General features: G+C 44.6%; 1 protein-coding gene across 3 annotated transcripts in view; it reads right to left on the bottom strand.

The window, feature by feature from the left end:
* chd1 (chromodomain helicase DNA binding protein 1) overlaps positions 1-17,693 on the bottom strand; it is a 198,448-nt gene that overhangs the window by 84,996 nt on the left and 95,759 nt on the right. For all 3 annotated transcript variants that reach the window (XM_085987895.1, XM_085987904.1, XM_085987912.1), the window contains 4 exons: positions 16,465-16,587; positions 8,305-8,567; positions 7,113-7,338; positions 6,216-6,316 (listed from right to left, as the gene is read on the bottom strand). In XM_085987895.1, coding sequence (XP_085844021.1) covers positions 6,216-6,316; positions 7,113-7,338; positions 8,305-8,567; positions 16,465-16,587 — 713 coding nt within the window. The remainder of the gene's footprint in view (positions 1-6,215; positions 6,317-7,112; positions 7,339-8,304; positions 8,568-16,464; positions 16,588-17,693) is intronic.

Below are 17,693 nucleotides of genomic sequence, written 5' to 3'. Positions count from 1 at the left end.
ACTAAATAAAAGCTTTGTATACATTTATTATCCTTGTACAAAGTTATCTTGCTCTTCTATTCTATTTACCAGTTTGTAAAACCCAAAATGTTATTGGTCTATTTCATTGCTTTATCTACCTGTACTTTCAAGAAATTAAGGACTTGATTTTAATAGGGCCGAGGCACAAGCGTGAGGCCAGAGGGATGAGCAGCAGACTTGCCCCCAATTCACCGGCACAAGGCAAGGGCCGTTTTAACTCCCAGGCTTCATAATGCAGACCCGACTCCTACCCTAATCTGACGTAAAAGACGAGGAGCCAGTGGAAGGGGACAGGGTGAGTGCGGTAGGAGGTCACCACTGGGGACCAGTAGGAATGCTACCCTGCAGTCAGGTAAGTGGATCGGGGGGTTCTGGACATAGTTGGGAAGGGGAAAGCCCAGGGCAGAGGAGGCCCAAGGCTTCCCTGTGGATTCTTCAAATAATTACAAATTTTACTTACTTGGGCTTCCTCTGACCCTGGAGACGCCTCGTGCCAGTTTCCCCAGGCGCGACCGGCACCGTGCGCAGCCCAGGATTAAAATATCAGGGTCTGAATGACATCAGACTCCAACTTTTGTATGTCAGCGAGGCCCTCGCCTGCCTGGAAAAGGACCTCGCACGCTGCCCAAAAGGCATGGGATGCAAGCGCAATGTGAACAAGACGAGTACCACGCTGCCGATACTTTAACCCCTGGCTCGTCCTCTTTTTGTTGAGTGCGGGGGATTAAACTCAAGCTGTATGTATTTGAACTTCGGGTGTCTCTCTCTCTCTGCACTGGCTTCAGCATCTTTGCTTTTCCTCCCAAGATGCATTTCCCCCACACTTCATATTAAATTGCATCTGCCAAATCTCTGCCCATTCTATTAACCTATCTATGCTCTTCTGAAGTCTGTTATAATCTGTCGCTGCTTGTCAAAATCGCAATGTAGGAAAACACATGAACGTGTATTTATAGAGCACCTTGTTAAATCTCTCAAAATATTCCAAAGCATTCCACATCCAATGAATTGCTTTTTGAAATGCAATCAATGTTGTTAAGTGGGTAAAATAGGCAACTCCTTTGTGCACAGTAAGGTCCCACAAACAGCATAAGAGATGAATGATCAGATAATCTGGTTTTTTTTGTAGTGATGGGAGGAATGTTGGCCAGCACAGGAAGTGAATTCCCTCATCCTCTTCAAATATTGCCACAAGATCTTTTACATCTACCTGAACATTCAGAACTGGCAGTCAGATTCTCAGTTTAATGTCTGATTGAAAGGTACCCCTCCAACAATGCAGCACCCCCGGAGTACTGCAGTGAAGTGTCAGACAAGGTTTATGTGCCGAGGTCTAGACTGTGGTTTGAAGCCATAGCCTTCTGGCTCAGAGGTGAATGATACTACTGAAGTGTATACCTGACGAAGGAGCAGCGCTCCGAAAGCTTGTGATTTCAAATAAAGCTGTTGGACTATAACCTGGTGGTGTGTGACTTCTTACATTTAATACCACTTGATATACCTATCAATTCATCCAATGAAAAGTGACGAGTTAAGATAGTAACTATAGGTTTTTATTGGCTAAATAACAGAGCCCACCCTCGTGGGTGATCGGGTCCAACAAGGAGGAATACCAGCCAGTCGACCACCTTTATACCTGGGCAAGCAGGCGGAGTCATGGGCGGAGTCAGCTGTGGTCAGCCCAGGTATAACAGCATGACAAGAGGTGACCTTGTGTAGTGATACAACAGTGTAAACAGTGATAACCATAGTGTAACGATATAAACAGTGATAACCATAGTGGAACGATAGTGAACGATAAAAGTGGTTTACCACATTCACCCCTTGTTTAGATTTGAGTCCGGCGGGGTGAAGTGTACTACCAGTTCGGGTATGTCAGTCTGTCCGGAGGCCTCGTAAGTCTCTCTGATCGGCGCAGCAGCGGCGGCGGTGATGCAGTATACGATGTTAATGCTGGTGTCTGCGAAGGCTCGTGGGGTTCCGGCATGCCGTCTACCTGGGGTGGATTTGGGGGGGTGGTGGGGGGTAACGGTGGCGTCTCAGGGGTGCCCGAGGGTGCAAGGTCTCGTAAGGAGACTGTGTCCTCCCGCCCGTCTGGGTATGCCACATAGGCGTACTGGGGGTTGGCGTGCAGGAGGTCCACCCTCTCGACCAGGGGGTCCGTTTTATGGGCCCTCACGTGCTTTCGCAGCAAGACGGGCCCCGGAGAAGTCAGCCATGTTGGTAGCGAGGTTCCCGTAGTCGACTTCCTGGGGAAAACAAACATTCGTTCATGGGGGGTGGCGTTAATGGCCGTGCAAAGCAGTGACCGGATGGAATGCAGCGCTGCCGGGAGGACTTCCTGCCAGCGAGAGGTTGGCAGGCCCTTAGACTTTAAGGCTAAGAGAACGGCCTTCCAGACAGTCGCGTTCTCTCTTTCCACCTGGCCGTTCCCTCGGGGGTTGTAGCTGGTGGTCCTGCTTGCAGCAATGCCTCTCGCTAGTAGGAACTGGCGAAGTTCCTCGCTCATGAAGGATGAGCCCCGGTCGCTATGTATATAGTTCGGGAACCCGAACAAGGCGAAGAGGTCGTTCAGGCATTTGATGACCGTGGTACTGGTCATGTCTGGGCAGGGGAAGGCAAAGGGGAAACGGGAGTACTCATCAATGATGTTGAGGAAGTACACATTACGGTCAGAGGACGGGAGGGGCCCCTTAAAATCGATGCTCAAGCGCTCGAAGGGGCGGGTGGCCTTGATCAGGCTTGCTCTGTCCGGCCTAAAGAAATGCGGTTTGCATTCGGCGCAGGTTTGGCAGTTCCTGGTCATGGTCCTGACCTCCTCGATGGAGTAGGGCAGGTTGCGGGCCTTAATGAAGTGGTAAAGTCTGGTGACCCCGGGGTGGCAGAGGTCGTTGTGGAGGGTCTGCAGTCTATCAATTTGCGCGTCGGCGCATGTACTTCGTGATAGAGCATCTGGGGGTTCGTTCAGTTTACCAGGCCGGTACAAGATATCATAATCATAGGTGGAGAGCTCGATTCTCCACCTCAAGATCTTGTCGTTCTTGATTTTGCCCCTCAGCTTGTTATTAAACATAAAGGCGACCGAACGCTGGTCGGTGAGGAGGGTAAACCGTTTGCCTGCCAGGTAATGCCTCCAGCGTCGTACTGCCTCCACGATCGCCTGGGCCTCCTTCTCGACCGAAGAGTGTCGGATCTCAGGGCCCTGGAGGGTCCTTGAGAAGAAGGCCACAGGTCTCCCCGCCTGGTTAAGGGTTGCTGCTAGGGCGAAGTCGGATGCATCGCTCTCCACTTGGAAAGGGATAGACTCATCCACCGCGTGCATCGTGGCCTTAGCAATGTCTCCCTTTATGAGGGAGAAGGCTGCGCACGCTTCTGCCGTCAGGGGGAAGGAGGTGGACTTCATGAGGGGTCTGGCTTTGTCCGCATAATTCGGCACCCATTGGGCATAGTAGGCGAAGAGCCCCAGGGTTCTCTTCAGCGCCTTTGGACAGTGGGGGAGGGGTAGCTCCATGAGGGGGCGCATTCTTTAGGGGTCGGGGCCTATGACCCCGTTCTCTACTACGCAGCCGAGGATGGCGAGACGCAAGGTGTTAAACACACATTTCTCCTTATTGTAAGTGAGGTTCAGCCGTTCGGCCGTACGGAGGAATTTCTCCAGATTAACATCGTGGTCCTGCCGGTCGCGGCCGCAGATGGTGACGTTATCTAGATAAGGGAACGTGGCCTGCAGCCCGTTCTGGTCAACCATCCGGTCCATCTCCCTTTGGAAGACCGAAACCCCGTTGGTGACGCCGAAGGGAACCCTAAGGAAGTGGTAGAGGCGGCCATTCGCCTCGAAGGCGGTATATTGGCGGTCCTCAGGGCGGATAGGGAGTTGGTGATAGGCCGACTTAAGGTCGATGGTGGAGAATACCCGGTACTGTGCAATCTGATTGACCATATCAGATATGCGGGGAAGGGGGTATGCGTCCAGCTGGGTGTACCGGTTTATGGTTTGGCTGTAGTCGATGACCAGGCGGTTTTTATTGCCGGTCTTAACGACTACGACCTGGGCACGCCAGGGGCTGTTGCTCCTCTCGATGATGCCCTCCTTCAGGAGACGCTGCACCTCAGAGCTAATAAAAGCTCTGTCCCCGGCGCTGTACCGCCTGCTCTTGGTGGCGACGGGTTTACAGTCGCGGGTGAGGTTAGCGAACAGGGAGGGGGGGGGCGGGACCTTGAGGGTGGATAGGCCGCAGGTGGTATGCGGTGGGCGGTTTAAAGGCTGCTGGTTGTCGACTGTGAGTGGGGGGAGGGGTCCACCGTATGCCAAAGTGACACTTTGAAGGTGGGATTGGAAGTCCAGCCCTAGTAGGATGGCAGCGCAGAGCTGGGGCAGGACGAGGAGTTTAAAATTTTTATACTCCGTGCCCCTAACCGGCAGGGTCACAACACAGTAGCCGCTGATGTCCGTAGAATGGGACCTCGACGCCATCGAGATCCGGTTGCGCGTTGGCCGGACAGTGAGGGAGTAGTGGCTCACCGTGTCTGGATGGATGAAACTTTCCGTGCTTCCGCTGTCGAACAGGCAGGTCGTGGCGTGGCCGTTTACTTTGATGTCCATCATGGACTTGGACAGGTGATGCGGGCGAGCTTGGTCCAGTGTGACGGAGGCTAGTGTATGGCTGAGCGAGCTGCTGTAGTCTGCCGGTGAGGCGGTGGTCGGGTCTGGAGACAAGGTGGCGGTCGAGTGTGGTGGACAAAATGGCGGCGCCCACGAGGTTGAATAAAATGGCGGAGGAGATGGCCGCCCCACAACTCACATGAGGCACTGCTGGCGTCGGTGGCCTTGATCAAAGATGGCCGCCCCCACGACTCGCATGAGGCACTGCTGGCGTCTGTGGCTCTCCCCCTGCAGGCCTTAGCGAAGTGGCCTTTCTTGTGGCAATCGGAGCAAGTCGCGTTTCTTGCAGGGCAGCGCGTCCTCGGGTGTTTCGCCTGGCCACAGAAGAAGCAGCCGGCGGCCCGATCGCGGGGCTCCGATGTTGCAGCTGGTACCGGGGGTGGCGGTCCCGATCGGTTCTGGGACGCAGACGCTGAGGTAGGTCCCAGAGGCGGCAGTGCGAGGGGTATTGCGGCCGGGGTCGGGCCGGAGTCCCAGGGTCGCGCAGCACAGTACCTGGAATACGCCTCGAGGTCCCGATGGGCCACTTCCAGAGAGCGAGCGAGGGCTGCAGTTATATTCAGGTCGAGGTCCTTTGATTCGAGCAGTCTTTGCCGTGAGTAGTCGGACCGAAGGCCCTTCACGAAGGCATCGCGGATATTCCTTTCAGTATTTTCTGCAGCCGTTACAGCTTTAAAGTCACAGTCCCTGCCGAGTGTTTGTAGCGCCTGTAAAAATTCATCTACAGACTCTCCTGGCTGTTGCGAGCGGGATCTTAGGAGATGTCTGGCATACATAGAGTTTACCGGGCTCCGGTACTGCTCTTTCAGCAGGTTGAGGGCGTCCTCGTATGTAGTAAGGTCCTGGATGAGTGCAAATACTTTAGGGCTCACTTGGGCGGTCAGAACTCTTAGTTTGGATCCCGGAGGCACGCCGGATTCTCCCAGGTAGGATTCGAAACAGCTCAGCCAGTGTTTGAAGTCGAGGGCTGAGTTCGCTGCCTGTGGGTTTAGATCCAGGTACGGCGGTCGGAGGGCTCGCAGCCAGGCCGGCTGCTGTGGCTGTTGTAGCTGGCCGTTTGGCTGCTCCGATCCACTCATTTCAAAATTTAGCCAATAAAATTGATATACCTATCAATTCATCCAATGAAAAGCGACGAGTTAAGATAGTAACTATAGGTTTTTATTGGCTAAATAACAGAGCCCACCCTCGTGGGTGATCGGGTCCAACAAGGAGGAATACCAGCCAGTCGACCACCTTTATACCTGGGCAAGCAGGTGGAGTCATGGACGGAGTCAGCTGTGGTCAGCCCAGGTATAACAGCGTGACAAGAGGTGACCTTGATACAACAGTGTAAACAGTGATAACCATAGTGTAACGATATAAACAGTGATAACCATAGTGTAACGATAGTGAACGATAAAAGTGGTTTACTACACTACTGAAGTAAGCTAATACTATACAAGCTGATTATAGTACAAGTTAAAACAATATTGTCCTACTCACATTCCATTTGGGGGCTTCAATTAAGTACCTGCTTATGAACTCTTACCAATTATTCGTTCCACAAATTGATATTGCCTGTGCAAGTCATCTACCAACTCCTGTTGACAGTTCAAGTATTCTATATCTTCAGGAGATGCCATTTTCAACCTATAAAGTTAATTTTTTAAAGTTTTCAAAGAAAATACACTGTTTAAAATGAAACAAGATATTCATAACAAATGACTTGGAGATTAAGTCACTGAACTTCTGCTTGAAAATAATTTCTCTCCCCCATTAACTTAATATTTATTCTCTCACAAAATATTTCCCCAAATTTACACTATATTTCTGTGGATGGCATCAATACTGCTTTTTGGGTCATTACTGCCAATAGATGTGCTCAAGCACTAAATTAAGTAGTTCCTCCCCAGGAAGATGCACTCATTAGAATAAGCCAGTATATATCCTGAGTGTTTTTCCTACACTCAAGTTACTGAACAACTGGCTGTGTATAAACAATATCATGTTTTAATTACATACCCCAACTTAAAGCTATCAAAACCTGCCAAAAATAACTGTCAGGCGGTCCTGTTACGTTACATGGAGTGATTTGCCAAGGGCTGAAATTGCCAGCTACTATACCTCAAACTCTGGTATCTTCCCAATTCAGCTCATAAAACATATACTTCAGGCAGCCTAAAAAAAAACTACTGCAATTCTAAGATAGTTCTTTAGCATTAGACTACAGGTAAAGAAGTTAATTGACCTCAAGTAGTAAAAGCCTCCTTTTTACATTACCACATAGAAAAAATATTTTGGGGGCTGTAACAATGAATTCCAACAGGAAATTAATAGTGTAAAGTTGCAACAGAACAAAACTTAATACAAAAATGTGTATGGTTTCAGCAAGTTTTATGTCTGTCAGATTTTGCTAAAAGGAAAGATTCTCATCTGCATTACATACCATCGTTTGGTTTCCTCCTCCTTTTTCTTGTAGTTCTCTAATTTTTTCATTCCTTTTGTATTCTGTTGTAAAAGTGTTTCTTCACTTTCCCAGGTGTTGTGGAGGTGGGACCATCCCTTCCATTTAATCAGATACTGCTGTTCTCCAACCTCCCTCAAGGGGTCAAACCCAGTATTGGGATTACCCTCAGCCTCTACTGCATAGGTTGTGGTGGCAGCACCAGTTGCTAAACAATGAGAAATATTTTAAATTAAAGAAATTTAAAAGAAAAATCTTTTTGTATACAATTTACATTTTTCATCTGGTGTACCTGCCAAATTAAAACAGAAATCATTTTAATTTAAAAAAGTCTAGATACATTAACCTTTCACAAGTCTTTAAAAAGATTTTGTGTAGAGTTGATAAAGACTTAGTTGCAAAAGCATAGTCAAAGACTGAAATGCTCTAAAATTCAGTCACATGCTATATCAATCATGCAGAACAAAATACGATCGCCCCATGCCTGACCACCATCCAACAACCTCTGCTGGAAGTTGCCTGTGTGGGTACAGGATCAGGCTTGGCTGTGATGCTTCTACTGCACCCATCCAATTCAATTCAAATCGCTTTATTGGCATGACAAGTTACATCTTATGTTGCCAAAGCATCGGAAAACATTCATGTTTGTTCACAAAAATACAGATCTATCCATCCCCTGCTAGCAATGCAATAGGCCACCCATATAAACTGACAAGTCTTCACATAATGGCCACTTGAGCCAAGATACTGGGGCTGCCCAATGCCAGTGGGACTGTAATCCAGCAAGGAGTAAATACCTGCAGGAGGGGAGAAGAATATTCATCTATTATCTGAAGGATCTGATAATTGAGAAGCCAGATAAGAATCAAATAGCACTGACACCCTTCTTGTTCCTGCTTCACAATTCCATTGTTTTCCAATGACTTATTGAAATAAGTACACTAAAGTTGCCAATACATTTTTGTTGTCATAGGAAACATAAATCTGTTCAATCAAGGGTGGGAACCTAATCCTAAAGTCAGGAAGGTAAGTGCATTAAGGTCATACTCATCAAGAGATGCACAAATGACCAAATTATTATATTTATATAAGCAAAACTATTTTACCAGCTTGCTAGCCAATATGTGCCATTACTGATGTAGTATTTTAATACTCCTTTGAAGATTTAACATACCTCCTTTCCGTCCTACTCGTGATTCCATTACTCTCTCTAACGTTTCAAATTCTTCTTCTTCCTCTGGAGGAGGAGGGAGATCCTCCCCACAGACTTCAAGCAAATCATCAGAATCTGTTTTAGCATCCTCATCTTCCTTGTAGCTGACATTAACTGTTGCCTGGCGACGAGAACCCCTCTTATCGTGTTCTTCGTCGTCATCATCTGATGATTCAGCTGGTCTCTTTAGTCCCTTTCCTTTCTTCAGCTTTTTTGTTTTGACCCTTTAATTATAAAGTGCACAATTATAAGTTTCCAGCTGTATATTTTCCTGACATCTCTCAAAGACTGAAATAGGCACTTAAGCAATAATGGTTCTAAAAGGCATACTTTGGGAGAGAAGCGACAATTTCAATGTTGCACATTTTCCATTCTTTGCAAAACAAAACTAGATAAGCATCTGGTGAAGAGCAGAATTGACAGTTCAGTTCATAGGTGATCAAATTATCTATGGAACTTGATTGTCCCTTCCTTACCAAGACCACTGATTAATTGTGCAGTTTGATCAGTATCCTTGAGCTTTGATAGATTACATGTAGTGCTGACGAGAAGCTTCTTTGTTGGGGGGGGGGGGGGGGGGGGGGGGGTGTTATCTGTGGGTGGTTGCCTTCCTCAGAAAAATTATGGGGTTGGGTAGAGTCTATTGGAGCATATTAAATGTGGTTTATGGAAGAATGGGCTTGATGGGCAGAGTGACCTTTTCTTGTTCCAGATTTGCAATTGTTTTGAAATGTGGCCCAAATGGACAAAGTTATTTATGGAGGTTTCAAATGAAACCTCCATAAATAACTATCTTTAAGCAAAAAGGTACATTTCAACTCTTTTAGATGAAGATCTTCATTCCTTCAGTTAAGATTATAGCCCACAGGAGAAATAAAGTCAGTTAGATATGCAGTCAAAGTGACCCTGCTTCATTGGAAACTTTTACGCAGAACTCACTGCATTTATGAGACTGCAGTCCCCTGGACACATTTGTTTCATTTCTTTCAACCAAAAGGAGGCAGCTTAGCATAAAGTTCATGGATAGAAGAGTTAAAATTCAGTCCCCTATGACCTACATTTTGATCACAATAAACAAACTTGGAAAGAAATAAAAGAGCTATTCCAAACAACATGTATTCATTATAGGGAAGCAGCACTAACATGTCAAAAACCTTGAAAACATAGAATGTAAAAAACTTAGTATAAAAAAAATTTAAATTATGGGTGCAGATCATTTCTGTAAAGATAAGCTGGGGATACTTGGAAATACCCAGGAAAAACTAGCTCCTGAATAAATATGCACAATCAAGAATCACAGTTGGTGCGGTACGCAACCGTCACTTGAAAATGAAGACTACTCTTGTCCAAAAGACAATTACCCTTTCCCTCCACATCCATTCTAACTCTTCCTAAGTAGTATACTGCAGGGAGATTTGAGACCTGGAATCAAGGACAAAGTTAACCACAGCTTTGTCAAAATGCATGATAAACCCTTTTCCTCCAGTTGAAAGAACACTGCAAGATAAGGCAATTTAATATTCTACCCTCCCCAGAATGGTGGTGGGATTTGCCAAGCTGGGATGGAGGAGGAAATCGGACAGGGTTTCTGCTCCAGATAGCTATCCAGCCAATCTCTGCGTGTGTGTAGGCATTGGGTAATGGAAGGTTTAGGCTCACTGCTCAAATTGCATGGCAACCCCTCTGCATTGGATCAGCCAGAGGGATTCCAGTGTCCAGACTCCAGCTCACGTCACTACCTGCAGAAGAGACGGAGAAATTTAAAAATGCACTCTATGATGGGTATTTCCTGATCACAGTGTCTACTTCAGAGTGTGTTCCGGAGCTTGAGCATAAAAACCTTTGCTGTTCAGACTTGGTTCCTAGCAACCTCTGCTGCTCAAAATTATTTTGTTGGCCTACTTATTGGTCTTGTTCAGGGTAAATGAGTTGGAATTCCCTTATCTGAAGTTCTCAACAAAATCTGCAGCTCCTGGAATCACCCTTCAGATAGAAACCAGGAACTGAAGTTGGGATGTTCCTGATCTGTATGATTCTGCACCACTCGAAGCAGTAGATTTACTCACTAAGACATTGTTCTCAAGACATCAGGCATATCAAACACCTGTAATGACTAATAATAAATTAGTGAAACTATCAACAATTTAATTTTTAAATCATGAAATTAGTGGGCCCAGTGAAGCAGTAAAGCCTAAATTCAAAGCTTTGAACAGACAAATTTTACAACTTCAGGACAGCTAGATTTTCCTGGAATAAAACTAACCGTTTAGTAACCTGCAGACTTAAAAAAAACTGGTGTTATTGCCAAAAGACTCATATTACTCTGCTTTTTCTGCAACAGGTCTCCTCATAATACAAATAACTAGAACTTGATTGTTATATTACGTCACACATCACCATTAGACATTCAGGTATTGATGCTTACATATTTTTCACTAAGGCTTTGCCCTCTGGTGGCTGTGTAAAAAGACTTCCAAAGACAAATAAAAGTTTACAGCACAAGAGGAGGCCATATGGCACATCATGTCTATCGGCTCTTTACTAGAGCAATCGAAAACTAATCTCACTGTCCTCCTCTCTTCCAATAACCCTGTGCCAAATATGTGTAGGTAGATTCAAATAATTATACATTATCATGCCAGATCCATAGCCTGGCAACGTAAAGAGCTCACATGATTTTGACATTTTGGCAAGATGTTTTAATTACCTTAACTAGCACTTCATTTCACAACATAATCATGGTTCTATTTTTTTTTTTTAACCAAGCATGAAACTCTAAGAATAGCCTCTTTCTGAAGATTTATTCCTGCAATCCAGACAGGGTGTGACTAGTGGTGTCCCCCAGGGATCTGTACTGGGGCCTCAATTTTTCACTATATTTATTAGTGACTTGGATGAAGGAAGAGAGCTGCATATCCAAGTTTGCAGATGACACCAAGTTAGCTGGCACAGTAAGTAGTGTAGATGGGAACAAAAAGTTGCAAAGGGACATTGCAGATTAAGAAAGTGGGCAAAATTGTGGCAGTTGGAGTTCAATGTGGGGAAGTGAGGTCATCCACTTTAGACCCAAGAAAGATAGATAAGAGAATTTTCTAAATGGTGAGAAGCTAGGGACTGTGGAAGAGCAGACAGATTTAGAGGTCCATGTACAGAAATCACTCAAAACTAGTGGACAGCTACAAAAAATAATTAAAAAGGCTAATGGTATGTTAGCCTTCATCTCAAGGGGCCTGGAATACAAAGGAGTGGAAGTGATGGTACAGTTGCATAAAGCTCTGGTTAAAATAAAGAAAAACTTGAATTTATATGGCGAGGGGCTGAATGTCCTACTCGTGTTACTATGCTCCTAAGGTTTCTCCTTTCCCTACCTACCACAGAAGGGCCTACAGGCCGCGACAGGACTTTTCTTAGGACGCGCCCATTGGTCAAAATAGCTGAAAATTGTTCTTTTTTAAAAAACACTGGGAAAAATCAAAAATTAAGTACAATAACATAATAATAGTTATGGCTAAAATTTTTGAAAACTGCCAATTTTCATCTTATCATGGAAGAAAACAGAATACCCGTTCACTTCCCAATTTTTCACTCTTCCAAAGCCATAATTCTCTTCAAGGAGTAACTTTTTGATCATTCCTGCCAACTGTCATTAAACAGGGTTTGAAGTTCAGCTTGGGATCAAACAGGACAAAGAATGTGATTGATGACTGAAGGGTCTTTGTGACGGATCCAGTCAATCTCAGCAATGTTGTAGATGGGATAGAAACATTTTTTTTCACTTTCCCCCCCAACAGACAAAGATCCAGAGTGTGAAAGAGAACCATTATTGTGCCTCTTGAGAACTGCAGTCTTTTACATGGGAGATGTACTCCTGCACATGTCTATTCTGTTATTGCACATTCAAAGGCCTGATGCAAACTAAGTTCACAACTTCAGAGTGTATATATATTTATTGATATATATCTCTTCCCATTTAAACAATAACTTGCATTTATACAGCACCTTTAATGTAATAAAATGTTCCAAGGCACTTCACAGGAGCGTTATTAAACACAAATTTGACACCGAGTCACATGAGGAGGAATATGGGCAGATGACCGAAAGCTTGGCCAAAGAGGTAGGTTTTAAGGAACATCTTAAAGGAGGAAAGAGAGGTAGAGAGGTTTAGGGAAGGAATTCCAGAACTTAAGGGCCTTCGCAGCTGAAGGCACGGCCGCCAATGGTGGAGCGATTAAAATCGGGGATGCTCAAGAGGCCAGAATTAGCGGAACACAGATCTCGAGGGGGGTTTGTCGGGCTGGAAGAGATTAGAGAGATAGGGAGGGGCGAGGTCATGGAGGGATACATAACATACTACATAAAAATTATACACTATAATTCTATAATACTTTATTATATATTTCACATACAATTTAATCTACTTGGTATAGAATAATAGAATGATATGGCACAGAAGGAGGCCATTCAGTCCATCCTGCCTGTGCCAGCTCTTTGGTAGAGCTATCCAATTAGTCCCACTCCCCTGCTCTTTCCCTATAGCCCTGTAATTTTTTTTCCCCCCTTCAAGTATTTATCCAATTCTTTTTTGAAAGTTACTACTGAATCTGCTTCCACCACCCTTTCAGGCAGTGCATTCTAGATCTCAACAACTCGCTGTTTATTCCTCCATGTCGCCTCTGGTTCTTTTGCCCATCACCATAAATCTGTGTACTCTGGTTATCAACCCTTCCGACACTGGAAACAGTTTCTCCTTATTTACTCTATCAAATCTCCTATTAACCTTCACTGCTCTAAGGAGAACAACCCCAGCTTCTCCACATGACTGAAGCCCCTTATCCCTGGAACCATTCTAGTAACACTCTTCTCTCCAAAGCCTTCACATCCTTCCTAGCTATGTGCCTGTCCATTTCACCAGTCTGTCTATGTTCTTCTGAAGTCTGTTACTATCCTCAATGTTCCCTTTAATTTTTTTGGGGTGTGCGACCCCTTTAAGGGGCTTTGTGGCCCATTCAAAATACCGTGCAAGTCTGGTCTTTCCCACAGAAAAGCCGGTGAGCCAGCTGCGCTGGAGCTTCAGTGCACTGCGCGGCTTAAAGGGAACATTGCTCACTACATTTCAGAGTCATCTACAAACTTTGAAATTATGCCCTGTTTACCCAAGTCCAGGTCATTAAGATATATCAAACAGCAGAGGTCCTAATGCTGACCCCTGGGGAACACCAGTGTATACTTCCCCCCACTTTGAAAAGCAACTATTCACCACTACTCTCTGTTTACTGTTCCTTAACAAATTTTGTATCCACGCACAACTGTCCCTTAAATTCCATGGGCTTTAATTTTGCCAACAAGTCTCTTAAGTGGTACTTTGTCAAACCAATGCTCCAGGCTGACTCTGCCCTACCTATGTCAACGTTATCGCATCATGGAACCTCTAACTTTAACTCTGGACTCCCCTCCTCTTTATTCGCTGTTTACTACCAGAATACATGCACCTTAATTTTAACCAAATAGATTCTGTCCTTGACCCCTCAACTACATCATCAATTTCCAGTGCTGTAAGTTTCTTGGATCAATATTGCCACTCCACCTCCCTTTTTTCCTTCCCTATCTTTCCTGATTAGCTTATAGCCAGGAATATTAAGTTCCCAATCCTCCCCTTCTTTGAGCAAGGTCTCTGTTATTGCCACTAGATCATAGTCCCATGCGGCGACTTGTGCCTGCAGCTCACCTACCTTATTTACCACACTATGCATATGCACTCCAAACCCATCTTAGACAGCCTCACATTTGCCCCCTGTCTGATCCCTCCTATTTCTGGACTATTTTTTACTCTAGTGCGGCTTGTCTCTCCCAGTCCTCTGTGCGCCTTGGTTCTCCACTCTATTTCAACCTGGTGCCCATTTCCCTGCCAAATTCGTTTAAACTCTCCCCGAAGCACAAGTTAACCCCCCCATATGAATTCATTTATTTAAAAAAAAACATTCGCTTTATTCCCAAACCTCAAATTATATTAAAACTTTTATATAAACAATCTATTTTTTCAAATACATATATTCATTTATGTTTATCCACTACACCCTACTTACTCAATAACATACCATCAAAATAATATTCTTCTCATCTTACTCACTGAACACTGCTACAGAAGATCCAGTGTAATAAAAATAAATTATATATTCACATACAAAAGACCAACACACCCCTGGGTTCATTCCTTGGTAACATATCTTAGACTTGAGGTAACATTGATGAGCTCTGCATTTTCATCTTGTGCCTACCAGATTTCCCCTACTAGAATTGCCTTACTAGAAATTCTAGAAAGCATTCTGTTGCTATCAATAGCACATCTGCACCTTTTCCAAGCATTAGTCTTGACAAAGAATGTGGGAAGGCTACCCAGATCATAGAATCATAGGAATTTACAGCACAGAAGGCGGCCATTCGGCCCATTTTGTCCTATGCCAGACAACAAAGAGCTATCCACCCTAATCCCACTTTCCAGCCTTGTAGGTTATGGCACTTCAAGTGCATATCCAAGTACTTTTTAAATGTGATGAGGGTCTCTGCCTCTACCACCCTTTCAAGGCAGTGAGTTCCAGAACCACCCCCCGCCCCCCCAACACCTCTGGGTGAAAAAATTTCTCTTCAAATCCCCTCTAAACCTCCGACCAATTACTTTAAATCTATGCCCCCTGGTTATTGACCCTTCTGCTAATGGAAGCAGGTCCTTCCTATCTAGGCCGCTCAATTTTATACACCTCAATTTGGTCTCCCCTCATCATCGTCTGTTCCAAAGAAAACAATCCCCGCCTAATCAATCTTTCATTATAGCTAAAATTCCCCAGCCCAGGCAACGTCCTCGTAAATCTCCTCTGCACCCCCTCTAGCGCAATCACATCTTTCCTGTAATGTGGTGACCAGAACTGCACGCAATATTCTAGCTGCGGCCTAACTAGTATTTTATACAGTTCAAGCATAACCTCCCTGCTCTTATATTCTATGCCTCAGCTAATAAAGGCAAGTATCCCGTATGCCTTCTTAACCACCTGTCCTGCTACCTTCAGAAATCTGTGAACATGCACTCCAAGGTCCCTCTGATCTTCTTCTGCACTTCTCAATGTCCTACCATTTATAGTGTATTCCCTTGCCTTGTTAGCCCTCCCCAAATGTATTACCTCACACTTCTCCAGATTGAATTCCATTTGCCACTATTCTGCCCACCTGACCAGTCCATTAATATCTTCCTGCAGTCCACAGCTTTCTTCTTCATTATCAACCACATGGCCAATTTTTGTATCATCTGCAAACTTCTTAATCATACTTCCTACATTCAAGTCCAAATCATTGATATATACCACAAAAAGCAAAGGACCTAGTACTGAGCCCTGTGGAACCCCACTGGAAACAGCCTTCCAATCACAAAAACACCCTTCGACCATTACCCTTTGTTTCCTGCCTCTGAGCCAATTTCAGATCCAACTTGCCACTTTGCCTTGGATTCCATGGGCTTTTACTTTCGTGACCAGTCTGCCATGCGAGACCTTATCAAAAGCCTTGCTAAAATCCATATAGACTACATCAAACGCACTACCCACATCGACCCTCCTTGTTACCGCCTCAAAAGAATTCAATCAAGTTAGTCAGACACGACCTTCCTTTAACAAATCCATGTTGACTGTCCCTGATTAATCCGTGTCTTTGTAAATTAAGATTTATCCTGTCCCTTGGAATTTTTTCCAATAATTTTCCCACCACCAAGGTTAGGCTGACTGGCCTGTAATTACTCAGTCTAACCCCTTCTCCCTTTTTAAATAACGCTACCACGTTAGCAGTCCTCTGGCACCACACCTGTAGCCAGAGAGGATTGGAAAATGATGTGGAAGAGGCCATAACATCCAGCCTGATCCTGTGCTCACCTGACATCCACACATGCTCACTTATAACAAGGGGCACAGGATAGTATGCTGCAAGAATGAGAAACCTATCCAATTTTTTCCTCCCTAAACTATGGAGCCTTATCATCTAGTGGAGATCAGTTAACAGCACAGACCAGTGATTGAACAGGTGCCTATCTGCTCTGTATGACTCGCCCAACTCTTAACTAGAGTTTCCTCAAACTTTTACCTGTTCTGAGGTTTCCTGCTTTTTACTTTGTTGTTGGGCTGGTAGTCAGACTCGCTGTCTCCTGAGGTACTCTTTTCTCGTTCATCTTCCTCCTCCTCAGAACCAGACATTTGCCAGTCTTCACTAAAGAGATGAAATAGCATTACAAAAGGGAATTCTCATGGTATTACAGTATTGTGAAATGCTGAAGCAGACCTACCTACGCTGATCAGTTTCTGAACACACATCATTCCTTCATCGTTGCTGGGTCAATAGCCTACTTATTATTGTGGGAGCACCATCATCACAAGGACTGCAGTGGTTCAAGACCCACCACCACCTTCTCAGGACTAGGTATGGGCAATAAATGTGGCCTTGACAAAATCGCCCACATCCAGAGAACAAATAAGAAAGCAAAAACACTCAACTTACCAAGATCCAAAATCTATTTTGTTCATATGTAAAGAGTGCACTTTTATATTTCCTCATTCCATGACAAAGTTTTTTTTTTTTTTTTTTATAAATGAAATGTATATGTAAGCCTTTTTCCCCACTCCACAGTATTTTTGTCAACATCCCAAATGCACATCCACTTTGCAAGGTCCATACAAGTCTGCAACAATTGTAGGGGGACATTTTCTTTAACCTCCAGGCAAGTTACTTAGGGAACTGATATTTGATAAATTCCATACCACTTCTGCAATAGTTCAGTTCAGATATTCATTCACCCAAACGTATAAATCAAATCTTAAAGGTTTTAAGACACTGTCTTTGATTGTCAGTCTCAGAGATCTTAATTTGTTCTGAGTCACATTTGTTGACCAATATGATAGTGAACTTATTGTATTTAACTATGGTGTGGAGATGCCGGAGTTGGACTGGGGTGGACAAATGTAAGAAGTCACACAACACCAGGTTATAGTCCAACAGCTTTATTTGAAATCACAAGCTTTCGGAGCGCTGCTCCTTCTTCAGGTGAAGTGGAGAAATGCATAAAGACACAGCTTATATAGTCAGAGAATCATGTCAGATGTTTACAGGTAACCTTTCCAACTGCCATTTATCACACCTCGGCAGAGAGATAATCACAGCAGTCAAAGGTGTGAATGGTGTCCAAACAGGTCAGTCAGGGAAACATTACATCAAAGAACAATGAGGTGGGGTCACAAGGGGTCAAATATTGCAGATGCTGGGGTCTGTATGAAAAACAAAAAAAGACAAAAAACATTTTTTTTGGCTGGAAATCACAG

The sequence above is a fragment of the Somniosus microcephalus genome, chromosome 1, assembly GCF_052327205.1.
Source record: "Somniosus microcephalus isolate GS21.2 chromosome 1, FLI_Smic_1.0, whole genome shotgun sequence".
In the NCBI taxonomy this organism is placed as follows: Eukaryota; Metazoa; Chordata; class Chondrichthyes; order Squaliformes; family Somniosidae; genus Somniosus; species Somniosus microcephalus.
This window is presented reverse-complemented; position numbering and strand designations above follow the sequence as displayed.